This window comes from Ambystoma mexicanum, chromosome 7p (assembly GCF_040938575.1).
Source record: "Ambystoma mexicanum isolate Mex_15411 chromosome 7p, UKY_AmexF1_1, whole genome shotgun sequence".
Taxonomy (NCBI): domain Eukaryota; kingdom Metazoa; phylum Chordata; class Amphibia; order Caudata; family Ambystomatidae; genus Ambystoma; species Ambystoma mexicanum.
The window spans coordinates 662,443,108-662,458,928 of record NC_090939.1 but is presented as its reverse complement, the minus strand read 5'-3'; the positions used below and the strand labels follow the sequence as shown (position 1 = coordinate 662,458,928).

At 46.0% G+C, this 15,821-nt stretch overlaps 1 protein-coding gene across 4 annotated transcripts in view; it reads right to left on the bottom strand.

The window, feature by feature from the left end:
• Positions 1 to 15,821, bottom strand: part of MAP4K4 (mitogen-activated protein kinase kinase kinase kinase 4) — a 917,846-nt gene that overhangs the window by 612,492 nt on the left and 289,533 nt on the right. For all 4 annotated transcript variants that reach the window (XM_069636727.1, XM_069636728.1, XM_069636729.1 and 1 more), the window contains exon 3: positions 2,618 to 2,674. In XM_069636727.1, the coding sequence (XP_069492828.1) occupies positions 2,618 to 2,674 (57 nt within the window). The remainder of the gene's footprint in view (positions 1 to 2,617; positions 2,675 to 15,821) is intronic.

Here is a 15,821-nt window from a genome sequence, read left to right as displayed (position 1 = left end):
GCAGTTTGAGTTTGTTTACAAAAATGGCATAGATGTGGTGAAAGTTTGCTCGTGCTCAGATGATCAAACACGCAATCTTGGCTGAATGTGAAGCATTATCACTAGGGTATGAAGTGTTTGAAAATCTGGGGCTGGTTACCCCCTCCCCCAAAATCCTCATATAAGTGCCGCAAGGTAAGGTTGGAAGAGGAGACAACTAAAAAACATCTGACGGTCAGGTTGTCTAATGAGAGGGGGTAAAAAAGCAAAAACGAATTAAAAAAGGTGAGCTATGACTGCCCTACGATTGTTGACACTGCGCATAACAATGCAAGACAACGAGCAGTAAGCATGAGATTCCCTAATGTAGATACTATCCTGTAATTCAAGGGGGTTTACAAACCTAGTCAAAAACAAAGGAAACTGGGAATTCTTTACTATTGTGTGCTTGCAGGAAACCCTTATGACAAACCAACCCATAATGGATGGGTATGAGGCGGATGCTAATCGAGCTAAGCAAGGCTTAAAGGGTTGCCCATACGAAGGGCTGCTTACTGCCGAGAAGCATAATCAGGGTATTGTTGTGAGATAGATTTCAGCTGAAAGTAGAAATATGCTGGTAATAATGTTAACATGGAAAGACCCACTATCAAAAATGCCTCAAATGTCTTATGTTCAACATGCATTTTAACCCTAGCAGTGTTCCATTAGATGAGTTTCTAGCTGAATTTGCATGCCTTCTGCTTGGTGAAAGCCCTGAAGGAGTGTACACAATAGTAGTTGGGGCTTTAATCACTGAATGCCTGGTTGAGTGATAAAGTAAACCAGAAAGGGTGCGTCTCCCTAGTAATAAGAGCCAATGTTCATTCAATAAGGGAAAGAACTAGCTTCCTGGGACCTGGTTCTCCTGAATGGTGCAGCACAGGGAGATATTCCACAAATGTTCTCCTGTATTAATAATCAGTGGGGATCTACTCTGGATTATGTGTTTGTATCATCGGACAGCAAGCCAGAGGAGGCAGCCTTGAGATATTACGAACAGCCTCAAGGAACCATTGTATGTTGGTATATGCTGCTCCAATAACTGGACTCCAAACAAATGTAATTAACTTAAATGTGGCGATTAATCCTAGGGATCACAATGTGAGATGGTGTCAGAAAATTGCAACGCCATTTAATGAGCTAATTGAGGCTCAGTATAATAGCACTGAAAAACTATTATGTAACCATATGGAATTTGAGACCATTATTCGATCCATCTTGGGAGTATTAACGTCTCCCAGGATCTTGCTGAAAGGGGCATCTGGTCAACCACACACAAACAGTTTTGATGTTGAGGTACAGAAGCGTAAGAATTCCGTATTAATACAAGAGCTCCGCAAAGAAAAAGGCAACTACCAACGGCTGAGACAAAACTTGAAAGCCAACTTTAAAAATTGGATACGAGGACAGATTTGTGATGTTGATTAATGATGCTGAAAGGATGTTGAGTTGTGTTTTGGGGAATCATCCTGACAAATTTTGAAATCCGATTAAGTCAGCAGGAATCAACTCCTTTTGCAAAGTCATCCGATAAACGGAGGCGATTTGGATCAACCAATTGAAGGAATTATACACTGCTGTTGAAGTGAGGGATTAGTTAGGATATAGGGGTCATAGTTGGTTTGGGTCAATTCATTGGGACCGGTAGGATAATAAACTTAGTCAAACGCAGTAAACATGCCAAGGCCACAAACAAGAACCCCTTAAACCATCAGTATATGATTAAGGGGGGTGGGGTGGGGGGGTAGAGGGGAGATCTTTAAACTGGACCATAGCAGTTTTCCCCAGCTCTACTTCCTCACCACATAACTGCACTGCTTGAAAGTGGTCAAGGCCAGATGTGCTGGCGACTGGCCAATCACATTATGCTCCTCTTCTCTACTAGTGTAGTATAATGCCAACCAATAGCATGTTGGACTCAAATGCATCACTTGCAGAAGATTGAACCTAGGAGGAGTTAATAGTTGTAGGAGAGCCAATTAAAACAGATTTGCATATAAATAACTATATGTTCCATACTCCAACAACAAATCGAGTACGAGACTAGACGTATAGGATTAGATTAACTGACGTCAGCTATGACCATTTTCTTCCTTATAAAAATTGTTGATCGTTAAACCATTTTGAGATGGTCTTTTGTATGCTCTCCCAACGGCTATTCGTTCTGGAATAAAGCTGGGTTTTCTCGTGCACCTGAAGTTACTGTTATTGAGTTATTCCCTTTATTTGTAAATTTTGGCCCAACAGCAGTAATGTCCCTTCCCCAAAAAATAATGCACTGCTGATGTATTTTCAGACCACGGTCTACGGAACCTAAAACGCTGCAAGGCCATGACAAGTGCAGGCAAGCACTGTATAAATATAAAACCACATTTTCTTCACATTAAGGTAATGAAGATGCTTCATAAATCTGTTATCACAATATTCAAATAGAGTGAAAATCAGCAAGCCACAAACCAATAGAGAACGGCCACAACACTGAAATCTAAAAGAAGCGTTTCCTCGCCACCCTCAGGAGCAACAGCAGCTCAAATTAGCTCTACTGCTAATTTTTCCATTCCGATAACTGAGTAAACAAGGGCGTGTCTTCTCTTACCTCTGTAACATCCATAACCTTGATAGCTGCCAGCTGACCAGTCTTGACATGGCGACCCTAGAATATAGAAAAGCAGGAGAGCTAGATGACCAATATGTACCAAAAAAGAATGATGCCACAAAACTCATGTTCAACAATCAAAGCATTCCATAAATGCAACCTCCGCCACCCTCCATGGCGTCTACCAACTCTTCATCTGGACGTCAAAAAAACATTGCAGCGCTCCAACAGGAAGTCAAGTTTAACTCAATCTCATCTCACTGAAATCACTCAGGCTAGAAAGGGGCAGAGTTTTACCCGTTTCCAACAGCCCTCAGGTGAGAGGTGGGTGGGTCGGTGTTACAGCAGTTGTGCCTTAGGGTGGAGCAGGCACACTTTGCTGTGAGGATGAACGTTTCGAGAGGTGAGGGTGGATGGCCAGGGTGTCCATTCTGCTCTAAACAGTGCTCTAATCAGTATGTTCATCCTTTGGGCACAGCTTTAGGGTGAATTGATCAGACCTGTGGAGAGTAGGTTGTTCGCTGGTACAGCTGGACTGATTTATTTACCCCCCCCTCCTTCCCCATAATTCTTAAGAGGACCTGAATCAAGAATGCACGCAACTGCAGTGAACTGCATTACTGCATACAGTTATCCATTTCATATACATCATTTGATTCCTTTGGGCGCTATGACACTGCATGCTGATAAGGACCAGCAGCACTGCGCTTGGGTACTGGAGTATGATCCATCTACGCAGAGTGTGGACATTAAACTGCTTTAGTGGCACCATTTGCATGTGCTGATGCTTGCCAATAATGATTAGATCATATTTGGCAACCGGCTGCTATTAACAGCGAGACTCCTTATAGGTCAGATCAGTACATTTTTACATATCTCGACTGACCAATGGAAGGGGGTAGGCCGCAATAGAGGAGGCATGAACTACAGCTGAAGCCAGTCTCCTCTCTTAAACAGCCTTAAGAAAGCTCTTGCATGCAAACATGCTGCAAAGCGACAAGATTACTTTGCACTGCTCTGTAAATTAGAAGTATTCCTGTCCTCGCAAACAATTTGGCGTATTAAAGCAATTCTTTTAATTCTTTGGAGCCCATCATTACAGGGAAAACCTGAGTTATGTCTCGTTCACAAGAACATTAAGTGTCGGGGTGGAGTGGGCGGGCGGTGGTTGGTGGGGAGGGGGTGGGGGATAGAGATGCAGGGAGTCCCCGACACACTAATTGGGAAGTGACATTAAGTGAACAGAACCGGACAAAAATGTATTTTTCATTCAATTTGTGCACAGACCAAATCAGTATTTCCCAAGAGATACTCTTTTCTAATAACACTGCCGGCTAATTACAGAAGGCACTCTTGCACCTTTTAAATTTAAGAATCTTCAACAAAACATGTAATTTATATAAGTCCGTTGCCTCCCACCAATACGGCCTGGGCTGGAAGCCTGGCTGCTCATTGTGCACACCAAGGCAACCATGCACAGAAATGCTATTTTCAAAAAACTCGATACACAGATTGCGTCCGCCTTAAAGAGAAAAAAAACCAAGTGGCCTGACGCGTCAACCCTCGACTTGAGTCCTGCTAGGGTCGATGAGGTTTGCCAGCAGCTGCACCAGTCTCTGCTGACGCTTTTGAGTAAATAGATCCTACTGTTAAAAAAACAAAAAAAAACAAATGTGCTTTCACAAAAACGTCCCACGCAACTAAATGAACCCCATTAGAGACAAAGCGCACTGTGGTGTGCAAAAAAAAAAAATACTCCAGTGCACTGCAAAGCATCAAACCATTATTGGAACCCCAAAGCCACTGAAATAATGCATCTAGGAATAGATACCATTTGTAGGTCCTGCTATAATGGTCTTGTCATATATGTGCAGTGTGGCAACTATGTTCGTGTGTAAGTATTGGAGGAAAAAACATTGACATGGCTATAGTACCATTCCGTTTGCATAGATTAAAAACACATTTCACTGCCCCATCTCTATCCGGTTCCATTACTGAAAAGATGAGAAGGACAACATACAAACTCGTCATCACATTTATTGCTGCATTTTAACGTCATCGCTTGGTTTAAGGCAAGAATGTCGATACACGCAATTCGAGACGCCTGCAACTTCTCGGAAGCAGTTAGCATTCGCCACCCGTTGTGCACTCGGGAGGTTGCAACAAAAGGACGGACTGTTTGGTTTATCTGCCTCAAATCCCATATGTCTGAAAGATGTGGCGTTTGCTTGTCCAGCAAAACAAAGCTAATTAATTCCCCATTCACTCATGCAGAAGCCTCTCTAAACGGCAGACATTTAATGGGTCATAAGCCTTTAAAACAAGCTGTCAGAAAAGGTTTTATTGGACAAAAAAAATGGCTGCCATTAAAGTCAACAGCAGAAAACAAACGGTGGGCGCTGGGCTAATTGAAAACAAGATAAGAGGGGGAGGAGGCGGGGGTCTTGGACAATGCAGCCAACATAAAAAGTGCACGCTCAGATGAACTAGTAAATCAGCCTGCCGCGCATGCACCACGAGAAGTTAGACCTTGAAACGTTGTTCATTTATTATGAAGCTGGCTCAAATAATTTAAGAAAAACCATGTATTATTTCTAGGTGATGTATAAAAACGGTGTATCAACTGAGATATAAGTGACGGAAGTAAAGGTGTGTTGGAAAGATTGCTAGCGTTGCCAATGCTAGTCTCCTCACAGTTTTGGCTGTGGCGTAGGAATGTGCCAGGCACTGCTGTAATGGTACTGTCCATTAATGGTAACAGCTGGCAAATGGCGCAAGTACCTGGGCATACTCTGTCCAAAACTAGCTTTGCCAATACTCCATTTTAAACGGGACTTCAGTGAAGGCCATGGATGGTGCTTATAAATCAAGCGTCTGAAGGTACACTTGGTTACGAATTTTTTTTATTACACAAGTAGTGTTTACAGCTCCGACTAATCTATCAACTCTCAAAAAAGACAGCTTTGATATAACTCTGACAGACACTTGGAGCACAAAGTTACTACTTAATGAATGTAGCTCAAAGAGATCCCCTAGGACAAGGAGTCAGTACAGTTTGTAGCAGAGTTTACATGGGTGACAGCGAAGAATGGGGATTAGATTACTGAAGTAGGATGCTTTGGCAGAGTCGAGGCCTGTGTTGAAGGAGATCAGGCTATAATTGTAGACTTGGGTTATCAGAGGGGTGCATTTTTGCATATCTGCTTTAAAGAGACGCAGGGGTGACCAAAGACTCGAGGTTAGAGGGGCCAAAGGTAAAATAAGGTTAATGTAGCTCGATGGGTGATGGAAAAGCAAGGTTAAAAATCAGATGAGGCTAGTTCAATGGAGAATCCCTGGGGAAGAGAAAGGGAGAATAATCAATACCTGACTTGCAAGATTTGTATTGGCCTTTGGAACTAGCGAGTACAAGAGGGGGTGTGAGGAGGAGGTATTTGCATGGGGGACAGCATTGTTGAAGAAAGGAAAGTGGTAAAACATCAAAAGGAGGAAGCGTCAGCAGGGTGGGCCTTGGTGACCAATAGGCCAACTCAAACCTCTACTGAAAGAGTTGGAGGAGCAAGGGAAGATTCACTGTGTGAAGAGCAGCAGAAGTAGCAGAGTCAATGGGGGTGATCCATGTAGTAATGGCCATGACTGCCAGTGTGATGTTATGAGACTCTGGTCAATGATGAATTAAGTTATTACAGATGGATTGTCATTCTTAACCAGAGGGGTAAGAGTAGTAGGAGTAGGTGGGGGAACAGGAGGAACTACAGGGGAGAAGACTAAGGGGGGGGGGTAGATGACAGAGAAAGCAGGTCGACCAAGATGCCATTTGTGGGTTGCTCAAAGGGCAGGGGTGTGATGGGAAGAGGTGGAGAACATGAGATTCGAGGACTAGGCAAGGGGGCTAGGATCCATAAGGAGTGTGAGAAAGGTAGAGATGGTAGCATTAAGCGAACTGGGGAGTGCATTTTGTAAGGAGTCAGGGGGCAAGAGAAGCAGCGAGTGATAAAGGGATGCAGGGCAAGACCAGCAGTGGTGAGGGGGTAATGCAGAGCAAGTGCAGATCGCTATGGTTGAGTGTACGATGGTTGTGCAGGAGAAGATTAAAAAGTGTTACTCTTGATCCTGTTTTTTTAAAATATTCAAATACACGTACACAGGGGCAAAGTGCAATGTACATGAAAAAGAACTTTAGTCTTGTGTTGGGCTACAGTGGGGAGCTAAGAGGAATCACAGATAGGTTGATATTAGTCAAAGTGCAGGAAACGAGATGGTGACTCGCGTAGTACTGGAATGGCAGGAAGTACTGAGTTCAGCAGTAGGATGAAGAATTAGGAAGGATTAGAGTTCCTGCCCTTCGATTAATCACCATTTGCTGAGGCTTCCAGGTGATGGGGATACCTATTGGTCGAACTAAGCAAAAAGGCACATGGTATACATCTGTCCAATCCAGGTTACGCCTGACCCGCAGGTTCCTTCTCCGTTGACAAGAGCAGACCCTTTGGAGGGAGACACAATGGAGGTCACATGAATGTGGGGCCCAAACCCCCGATAATGAGGGAGCACCAGCCATGGCTTTGTTAAGCGCAGGTCCAGCCATCTCAGTCTTCGCGGCTGGTGCTTCAGGTAAGGTCCTACAAGGTCCTTAGTCACATGGAAGCATGCGCTACACTACAGAACAGAATGAGAATATGATTGGATAGGAAAAATAACTCGCCAATGGTTTGTGCTTCGATGCCTGGACTTGGTAATGGAAAACGAATGGGGTTAGCAAACCTATCCCCAAACCCCAGATAGTCGTTGCCAATTGTCATTTTACGGTATTTCCTGAGGGGAAGAGGAAGGTTTTGGGCCAAGGGTCTTACCACCATTAGTAGGCTGCACTTCCATCTTTTTCCACCCCTTGTATTTTTTTTAAATAAAGGCGTCCTAACCTCTACACTAAACGCAATGTTGAAGCAACAAGCAACAAAAATGGCTTGATCTCAAGAGTCGAAATATTCCAGATTCAAAGAGTTTGCATTTAAAGTACCGAAAATGAGAACTCCTACAAGCATATTTGCAAGCAAAGATTGCAATGTGTTTGCATCAGTATCCCCATGTTTTAAGATTTTACTCCCACTCTCAATATTAGTAATCCCATCTTCGGTGAGCATGTTTTGACACTGTACGAAAAGAAAGTAATTTTAGAGTCTTTTACCTGCCATCAACATCGAATGTCACTTCTTTCCCAAACGGGAACATGGGTACGAGTGATAAAAATATTGTTGGTTTCCAGGCGAATTGTAAACCAGGAAAAATAGCAAATAATCGCCACGTACAGGGACAGTTTCATTTTTATTGTCAAACGAAACAAAGCAGGGGCGCTGGCGGCAGTTACAGTGCCGGTGTAAAGTGCAGCGACAACATCTTCAATAAGCATTACAGTGGCAGAGATAAAACGTTCAGGAAATTGCTAGTGTGTGAATACACAGAAGAAATGCAATGCAAGGAGGCTGCAGCTAGTATTGTACTGGTGATAAAGTGTGAGCTTTATCATATTGTATTCAAGTAAAATGTCTGATGAGCACAGCCGTCCATGCCCTTCGAGAACAACGACAAAGCATGTATATTATAGACGACGCATGCCTGACGAGAGTATTCATACTCGTTATGGTATTTTCTCTAAAATCGTGGTGCTAGGGCAATTCCCGCTACAGCACCAAAGGGCTGTACATAATCCCTGATCGTCAAGGATTTTAAAGGGGGTTACCTTTTGTTGGTGGGGGGGCACTGAAAATACAGGTATATTTGGTGAATATGCCCTACAGAAGTAACAGTTCTTGCCTTAGGATAGGGTGTGGCGCGCTGCACAATAGTTCTATGGAAGTTCACTGATAACTATCTCCCCTCATATAATCCCCTCCAGCTTCTAAACCCCATAATTGTATATAATTGTATCCAATTGAATATATATACATACACTTAAAAAGGACTAAGGGCGGAATCAGATCTCACGTCGCAAGGAATGGCTGAGCATCAATCTGCCAGGGTTCGAACCTGTGACTAAGTATATACGCACGCACGCACGCGCCAGGTAGTTAACCCACCAAGTCCACTAAATAAATTGAGTAACAAACCCAGCAACCCCTCAAAAAGGAGTAAACCAGGCAACGCGGAACGGTTGGATGCCAATGGGGTCCGTGGTGCATTGCTACAGCAACTACATTATGGGCAATATGGTTACTCGTTTGGTTTGTGTTGAACTATTTGCAGGCCTAAATAAGCCGCTGCTGCAAGCCAAACCACAGACCGCAAAGTAGAATTCTGAAGAGTTCAGGAGAAAATCAAAACACTTCCATGGATGCATGCACACATGATCAAATGGGGAGGTTCCATACATGACTATGTACAGTGCCCGCCCGAGGAACTGCTGAACTGAAGGTTTCGTGTAATGCCTCGCACAGGCATATGAGATTTATGCATCGGTCAGCATGCAAATAAACGATGACATCACTTGCTACAGCCTCAATGAAAACCTAAGAGGCCAAGTGACTGGGTCTGCGGCATGCTAGTCACTTTAAAGCGTTCATATTTCTTCTTCTGGGCCAGGTTCCTTCTTTGAAATCAGGTTATCGTGGAATTAACAAAATTTCCTCTCTGGCATAACCGGTACATTTGGAACTTGGCACTATAGGACAGATGCAATTGCTTATTGAATATGCAGGTCCTAAAACTTGACAATGAAAGCCTCTTTCTTGCCTCGTGCTCCCACCGCCGCCCCCCCCCCCCCAAATCACCAATGTGGGTCCAATGCAAGTTGCATTGGCATCTCCAAGAGGAAACACTGCCCCATTTTCACACCCATGACCCTGAATTTCCATTGTGTTTTCTCGGTCTCAAAATTGTGCAACCCCTATGTTCCTTTGACATCTTCTTTGCCCCCAAACTAATCCAACACCCCAGACGCACTACCTGCTCCTACCTCTGCCTCCCAACTCTTGCCTCCAGGATCATCCCAACCTGATAAAACATAGAACTGTCCTTCCCCATCATCAAAAGATCCTCTGCTGTCGCTTCTTGAGCCGTCTGCTAACCATCACTGGATGCCTCGCCTGGGCCTCAGTATTCTCCAACCCCGGATTACCCCCCCCCCCATCCTTACATGGCTCTCCCCCACTCATCCCCCCCCATCTCATTCCCCTTCCCCTTCATTTGCTTATGTCTTAACCCCACCACTCGTCCCAAAAAAATGCTTGCACCTTCCAGCTTTTCTTGGAAAACCATCTCAAATGTCTGCATTACTCCAACTGCACAGCGGCTAGGTCGAAACACTTGAAGGTCTAGAAAATCTAACCACCCCTTAGCGACAACTCCAACACCGTAATGTCAACCCTGAGGGGAAGGTTTACACAGCGACAGCACAGGAGCTGGAGGGTAGGGGCACTAGGGACATCACAAAACTAGAGGGCTGGGCTCACAGCGACTGGACATGGGGCCAGAAGGATACATAGCGACTGGAGGGATGGGTTTACAGTGACGGGGCGGGGGCCAAGGAGGCAGGGTACAAGCGACACAGGCTTTGTGGGGAATCCAGTGACATCACAGGACACGAGGCGGTGGGATACTACAGAGGGATATATAGCGATATCACGGGAACAGGAGGGCAGGGAAACAGCGGCAAACGGGGACACAGCGGCAGAGGGCATAGCCCAGTTCTGGTCAAACGCACTGTAGCTCTAAAAGGAATCCATTCCTGGCAATTTGCATCTAAGCAAAGAGCACTTTGGGAAACAAAACTGACCACAATGTTAGATTGGAAATATACGGCAGTGATCCGGCACAAAACTCTTCTGATCAAGTAATGGAACGTGTGCTCTGCTCATTTGCCGCAATTCTAGCCCTAATTTGAAACGCTTCTAAATCGCAAGACCTGCAACCATATGAATGTTTAATGCACGAGCTCTGCAGAAATAGGCCACACTTCACACCCTGTGCACATTGTTCCTAGTCCAAGCATCCTGAAGCGCTGCTTTTGCGTGCAAGCTCCATGTCCTGTCAAGGGAGCACATTCTGCGAGTACTGGGTTAGCCTCAGGAAGGAATGGCGTTACGTCAAGACAAACTTTGCCAGAACACAGTTCCATCTCGTCCTGGCCCATTTTCTACCCTTGTTGCGGTAGCTGCTCATTGCTTTGGGATCTTTCTGCGAGTTCACCAAAAATGTGTAGCAGACTTTCAGCTCCATAATGGATACAGAATAAAGCCAGTCAATGTCTTACTTTGCTTGGTCAGAATGGACGGCCTTGGCCAAGGGCATTGAATCCTACTGAATTTTAAAACCAGCCTGAAAATAGAACTCGCAACTTCAAATATGAAAGCATTTTCCATTTAAAAGTCTGCTGTACAAATGTGTTACTGACGGAACAATTCGTTCAACGCGATATTGTGCGACATAACGATCTGAAAACGGTCAGGTGTTCGGGCTCTAAAAAGCAATATTTTACATTGGTTGTGGAGCCACCTTGAAGTAGCAACAGGCATGCTCCCTGAAACAATCTTTCCCCAACCCTCCCCACCGCATAACTGTCCCCGCCCAACTAAATTACACTACAGCATTCAGTGTCCAGGGTGCCAAAAACCGCCGGGGCTCGGCATAAGGAGCCATTTCACGTGCAGTTCCTGATGGGCTGCCAGCACTTGCATAAAGCCTCCTTTTTGGGCCTTCCCAAAAACCTTAACCACGTTTAACGGGGCTGCTTGACGGAGCTCTCTCGGACGGTTGAAGTTAGTTATTCACTTGCTGACTGGGAAACTATAAAACGTTAATTTCTCCATCCCCCCTCCCCCCCGAATGTCACAATAGGAGGCGGCCTTTGCTGGAACCCCCCGCTCGCGGCAAGCCTCGCCGGGACCATGTGTGGGGCTGTCGCGAGCCATCGCCAGGATGGGAAGGCGCAAGAGGGGCGGGGTGCAGCAGCTGCGGGGCTTCAGCGCGCGCAGTCACCGTTGGCTGATCCCATCTGCTGGGCACCGCGAGCCTCCGTGGCAGAGAAATCCATTCTCTGCCCTCCTTCAAACATCTTGCGATGGAAAGGAGCCCCGAGCCAGGTGCAGCTTCCGCCGACAGCTCAGCCACCCGCAAACCATGCCCGCCGGCATGGCCGTACCCCGTGTCGGAGGGGCATGAACTAGTGTACAAAACACCAGGTTAATCCTGTGGTATGGTGGATTAAAAAAAACCAACCATGCTTCGTTTCCAGTAGAAGTAATGATTTTGCATAATGAATCCCATCTCGAAAATGAATGGCCATTCTGTGGTGCTGTGACCCTCCGAGCCCCAAAACACCCAAATCACACATTCGTGTAGGATTTAATCTATGCAGATTATATAGTAACTCTGGCGCAGTTTAGCTCCGATTTAATTGGTGGCAATGTTATACAGGTCTCAAAGTGTTCCTTCCAATTGGCGTGGGCGGGGACGAAAATGGACCAGAAATACAGGGCCGTTAGGGTGTGCAGCCGAAGAGCTCGTTAGGATGGCTGCAGCTTTAAAATCCCTGCAAAGGAGCCTGGAGCACCATGCCGTTTGGTCGGAAACCAATTGTCTGGTAGGCAAGGAAGGAACATTCGAGAGTCGAACCACCTCAATTAGAAGTTGCAGATTGGCAAATTTCATCTTAAACTCAGAATTAAGACTGCCTGCTAAAATTAAATCAACGTGCTCTCAGTTTTGGTTGGGGCATTAGACCAGCATTTTCCAGGCACGGACATATATGCCAATGAGAACACTATTTTCCAGCCGTTGTCATACACTTCCTACACAAAAGGCCACAACTGTTGGCTTGCCAATGCTGGTTTAACTTCCATTGCTATGGATATAAGTAAAACGAGCATTGGCAAGCCAACAGTTGAGGCTTTTCAGGAAGCAGGGGATAGATATCGTGTGTGTGTTTTGGGGTCGTTTGGATTATGAAATTAGCAGATTTTGTATTTTTTCCTTGAAACTTTGCGAAAGGGCTCAAAGCATGAATGCATCAATTTGATTGACTTGAAAGAAAGGGCCAAACCAAATCCAGAACCATTAACCACGGTACAAAGGGTCGACACCGAGATAAGTCTCCTTGTGGCAAATAGTTTGGTTACAGGATATTTATGCAAGAAGGAATTTAATGCCAGTGAGCTGTATCCCGATTGGTGGGATATTAGCAACAGGTTGTTCCTACTAAAACTTGGTCTGGGTATTTAGCGGGTTGGGCATTTCCCTTTCAAATGGGGGCACAATACGTTTATGTATCGTACTGATCGCAAAATAGTTGATGAAGCAGTTTTGCACTTTATTTGCCCTTCATATAAAAACCTGAGGTCTCATTGGCTGAAGGCGCCATTGAAAGTCAGCTACTTACCTATATGAGAAGGGCCCGGAAAAAGTATTGCATATATGATGAACATGTAAGCCTATCTTTTATGAACAAAGTTTTTTTCACCACCTTTAATTGCAAAATACCTGTCCAGATTCAATAAAATTGGTTATTTTTTAACCAAACTAATTATAAGTGCATTATGCTACAATACAATACAGACTGTTAAGTATTCTTTAACGCCCTTCTAGGATTGGGTACCGTATATTGGTGACCAATGCTCTATGGTAATTATACATTTGATAGGATTGGTTTAGAACATTATTGTGCTGGAATTTTAAAGTCATTAAGCACACTGCACATTAGCCTTCTGGTCAGAGTTGCTGAATCAACTTATTCAGCTACTTTATATTCATTTTAATCTATGCAAGAGGTTTTTGTTTAAAAATAAATAAAATGGTCTTATGTATTTATATAGTAGCATACTGGAGAATTTGTATATACCTTGTGCTATATGAAAGTTACCATACTGACTAGAGTTCTCAGTCCATAGTCCCCTTTCCTCCATCCTTGTGGGTGTCACCCAACGTGGGGACGGTACTGGAACCTTTGCCAGTGAAAAACTGAGCTTGCCCTTTAAATTTAGTATAGCGTGGGCCGCAGCCTCAGGCATGGGGAGCAACGCCAAGGCCCCGCCCTTCCGGCGCCTCACCTCAGCCCCCTTTGAACACAGACGCTTCGATACCTGACTATTCTCCGTACATATTAGCCCTTTGGCATACCAGCTGGGAAAGGTGGGTGGTACGTATGGAGGAAAGGGGAATAAGGACTATGTGTACTCTAGTCACTACGGTGAGTAACTTTACATACGTCCCGTCCCCTTTCCTGCATCCCTCTGGGCGATTCCACCGAACAAGACCATAGGGTGGAGCTGTGACGACCTGCCTCATATCTAAGACAAAGCAAAAAAGGTTCTTCAAAACCGCATGACCAAACTGCATAGCATCTGGAGCTTGTGTCCAGGGAGTAGTGCCTACATAAGGCCGATGAAGTGGCCCAAGTAGCTGCCTTGCTGATGCCATCCCAAGAAGCATGTCCACGAACTGCAACAACCATGGCCTTAGCTCTGACCGCATGGGCATGAATCCCGGCACCAACACGTTTGCCCATGGCCGTGTACACCTGTGAAATGGCCCAAACCATCCAAGGGACGATGGATGCCTTGGAAGCCTCATAGCCGGGGAGGAGCCCCCAAAAGTCAAACAATGCCTCAGACTTCCTGAAGAATTTTGTCTGCGAGGTAAAACTTTACCCTCTTGAGGTCCAAAGAATGCAGGGACTGCTCTGCCTCCGACTGCAGGTTCAGGAAGAAAACCGGCAGGCAAATCTCTTGATTCAGATGAAATGGAGAGACCACCTTGGGCAAGAGATGTGGGCGAGTGCACAAGATGACCTTATTGTGAAACGTGGTGAAGGACTTGCACGAAGACAACGCCTGCAGCTCACTAACCCTGCGCACAGAGGTGAGAGCCGCCAGGAAAACTGTCTTCAGTGTCACCTAGCGGATGACCACCGGCTCAAAAGCCCTTGTCTCAAAAGGCTTGCGCTGCAAAGCTGCAAGAACCACATTGAGTTCCCAGAATGAGTGCGGCCCATGCACTGGCGGAAAAAGCCTAGACAACACCTTAAGGTGGTCCTTAACCACTGGGCTGGCTGCAGAAAACATGCTCAGGGGAACTCTTGTTAGCACAAGTGGCTGCTAAATAAGTGTGGAAAGTATCCACCTGAACATCAGAACGAGCCAGGTGTACTGAAAAAACCTGAGACAGGTGACAGGGTCCAGACCCTTGTCACGAGCTCAATGGCAGAACCTAGTCCATTTACTCTTATAAAATGGGTCTGAGTCGAGGGCGTCCTGGCCTGCCGAGTGTCAGTTGTCCAAAATTGAGCATGCTGAAGCCTCAGGTGGTCAGGAACCAGACCGCCAGTGCCAGCTTGGGTGGGTTGGGACGTTCCACTGTCTCGTCCTGCTGCATCATGAATCCCCTGTTAGATAGCTGAAGGTGGATGGGACCCTGGGAGCACATCTGCAGCAGATCCAAAAACAGGGTCTCGCTGGCCAGTGTCGGGGAGGGTGTGGGGGGCCAGGGGGCAATCAGGATGAGGCTGCAACCCACGAAGCCCAAAACGTACGGAGGGTACATTTGAGCAGACGGGTGGGCGAGAACACATAGCACCTGCATCTGTGCCAACAGATCTGGAATCTCCCAGAGACCCCCTGACCCTGTCCTGCCCATGAAGCAAACTGGGGTTGGCAAACAAATCAATCCAGGTCCACGAAACCCAAACGCTGGAACACCAGAAGGTTTTCAACCCCCCAAGCGGCTCAGCTGGTCTGCTTCTGCATCGCAAACCCCCCGGGAGGTGGACTGCTGAAATTCAACCCCCCCCCCCTCCTCCAGGGCCCAATCCCAGATCAATACTGCCTCCATGCAGAGAAGTGGAGTGGGCAGGTGCCACCCTACTTATTCAGGTAAAGCATCGTAGTGGCATTGTCCATCCTGAGCAGAACATGCTGTCCTTGATCAGGGGCAAAAAAGCCTTGACGACCAGGCCTACTGCCCGCAGCTCGAGCAAATTGATATGCAGGATGGCCTCCGACCTGGACCATGCTCCGCGAATCGCGCAGCCCTCCAGGAGTAGCCCCACCAGCCAAAAGAGAAAAGTATCGCCAGCACCAGGGTAGGCTCTGGTCAGGCAAAGGGGGCTTCCACTGAAACATTGCCATCCACCAGCGGAGATCAGGCAGTAGGAGCGGTGGTACTGGGTCCGTGTCTGAGAAATACGGATCCCAATAGGCCGCCAGATGGAGCTGGA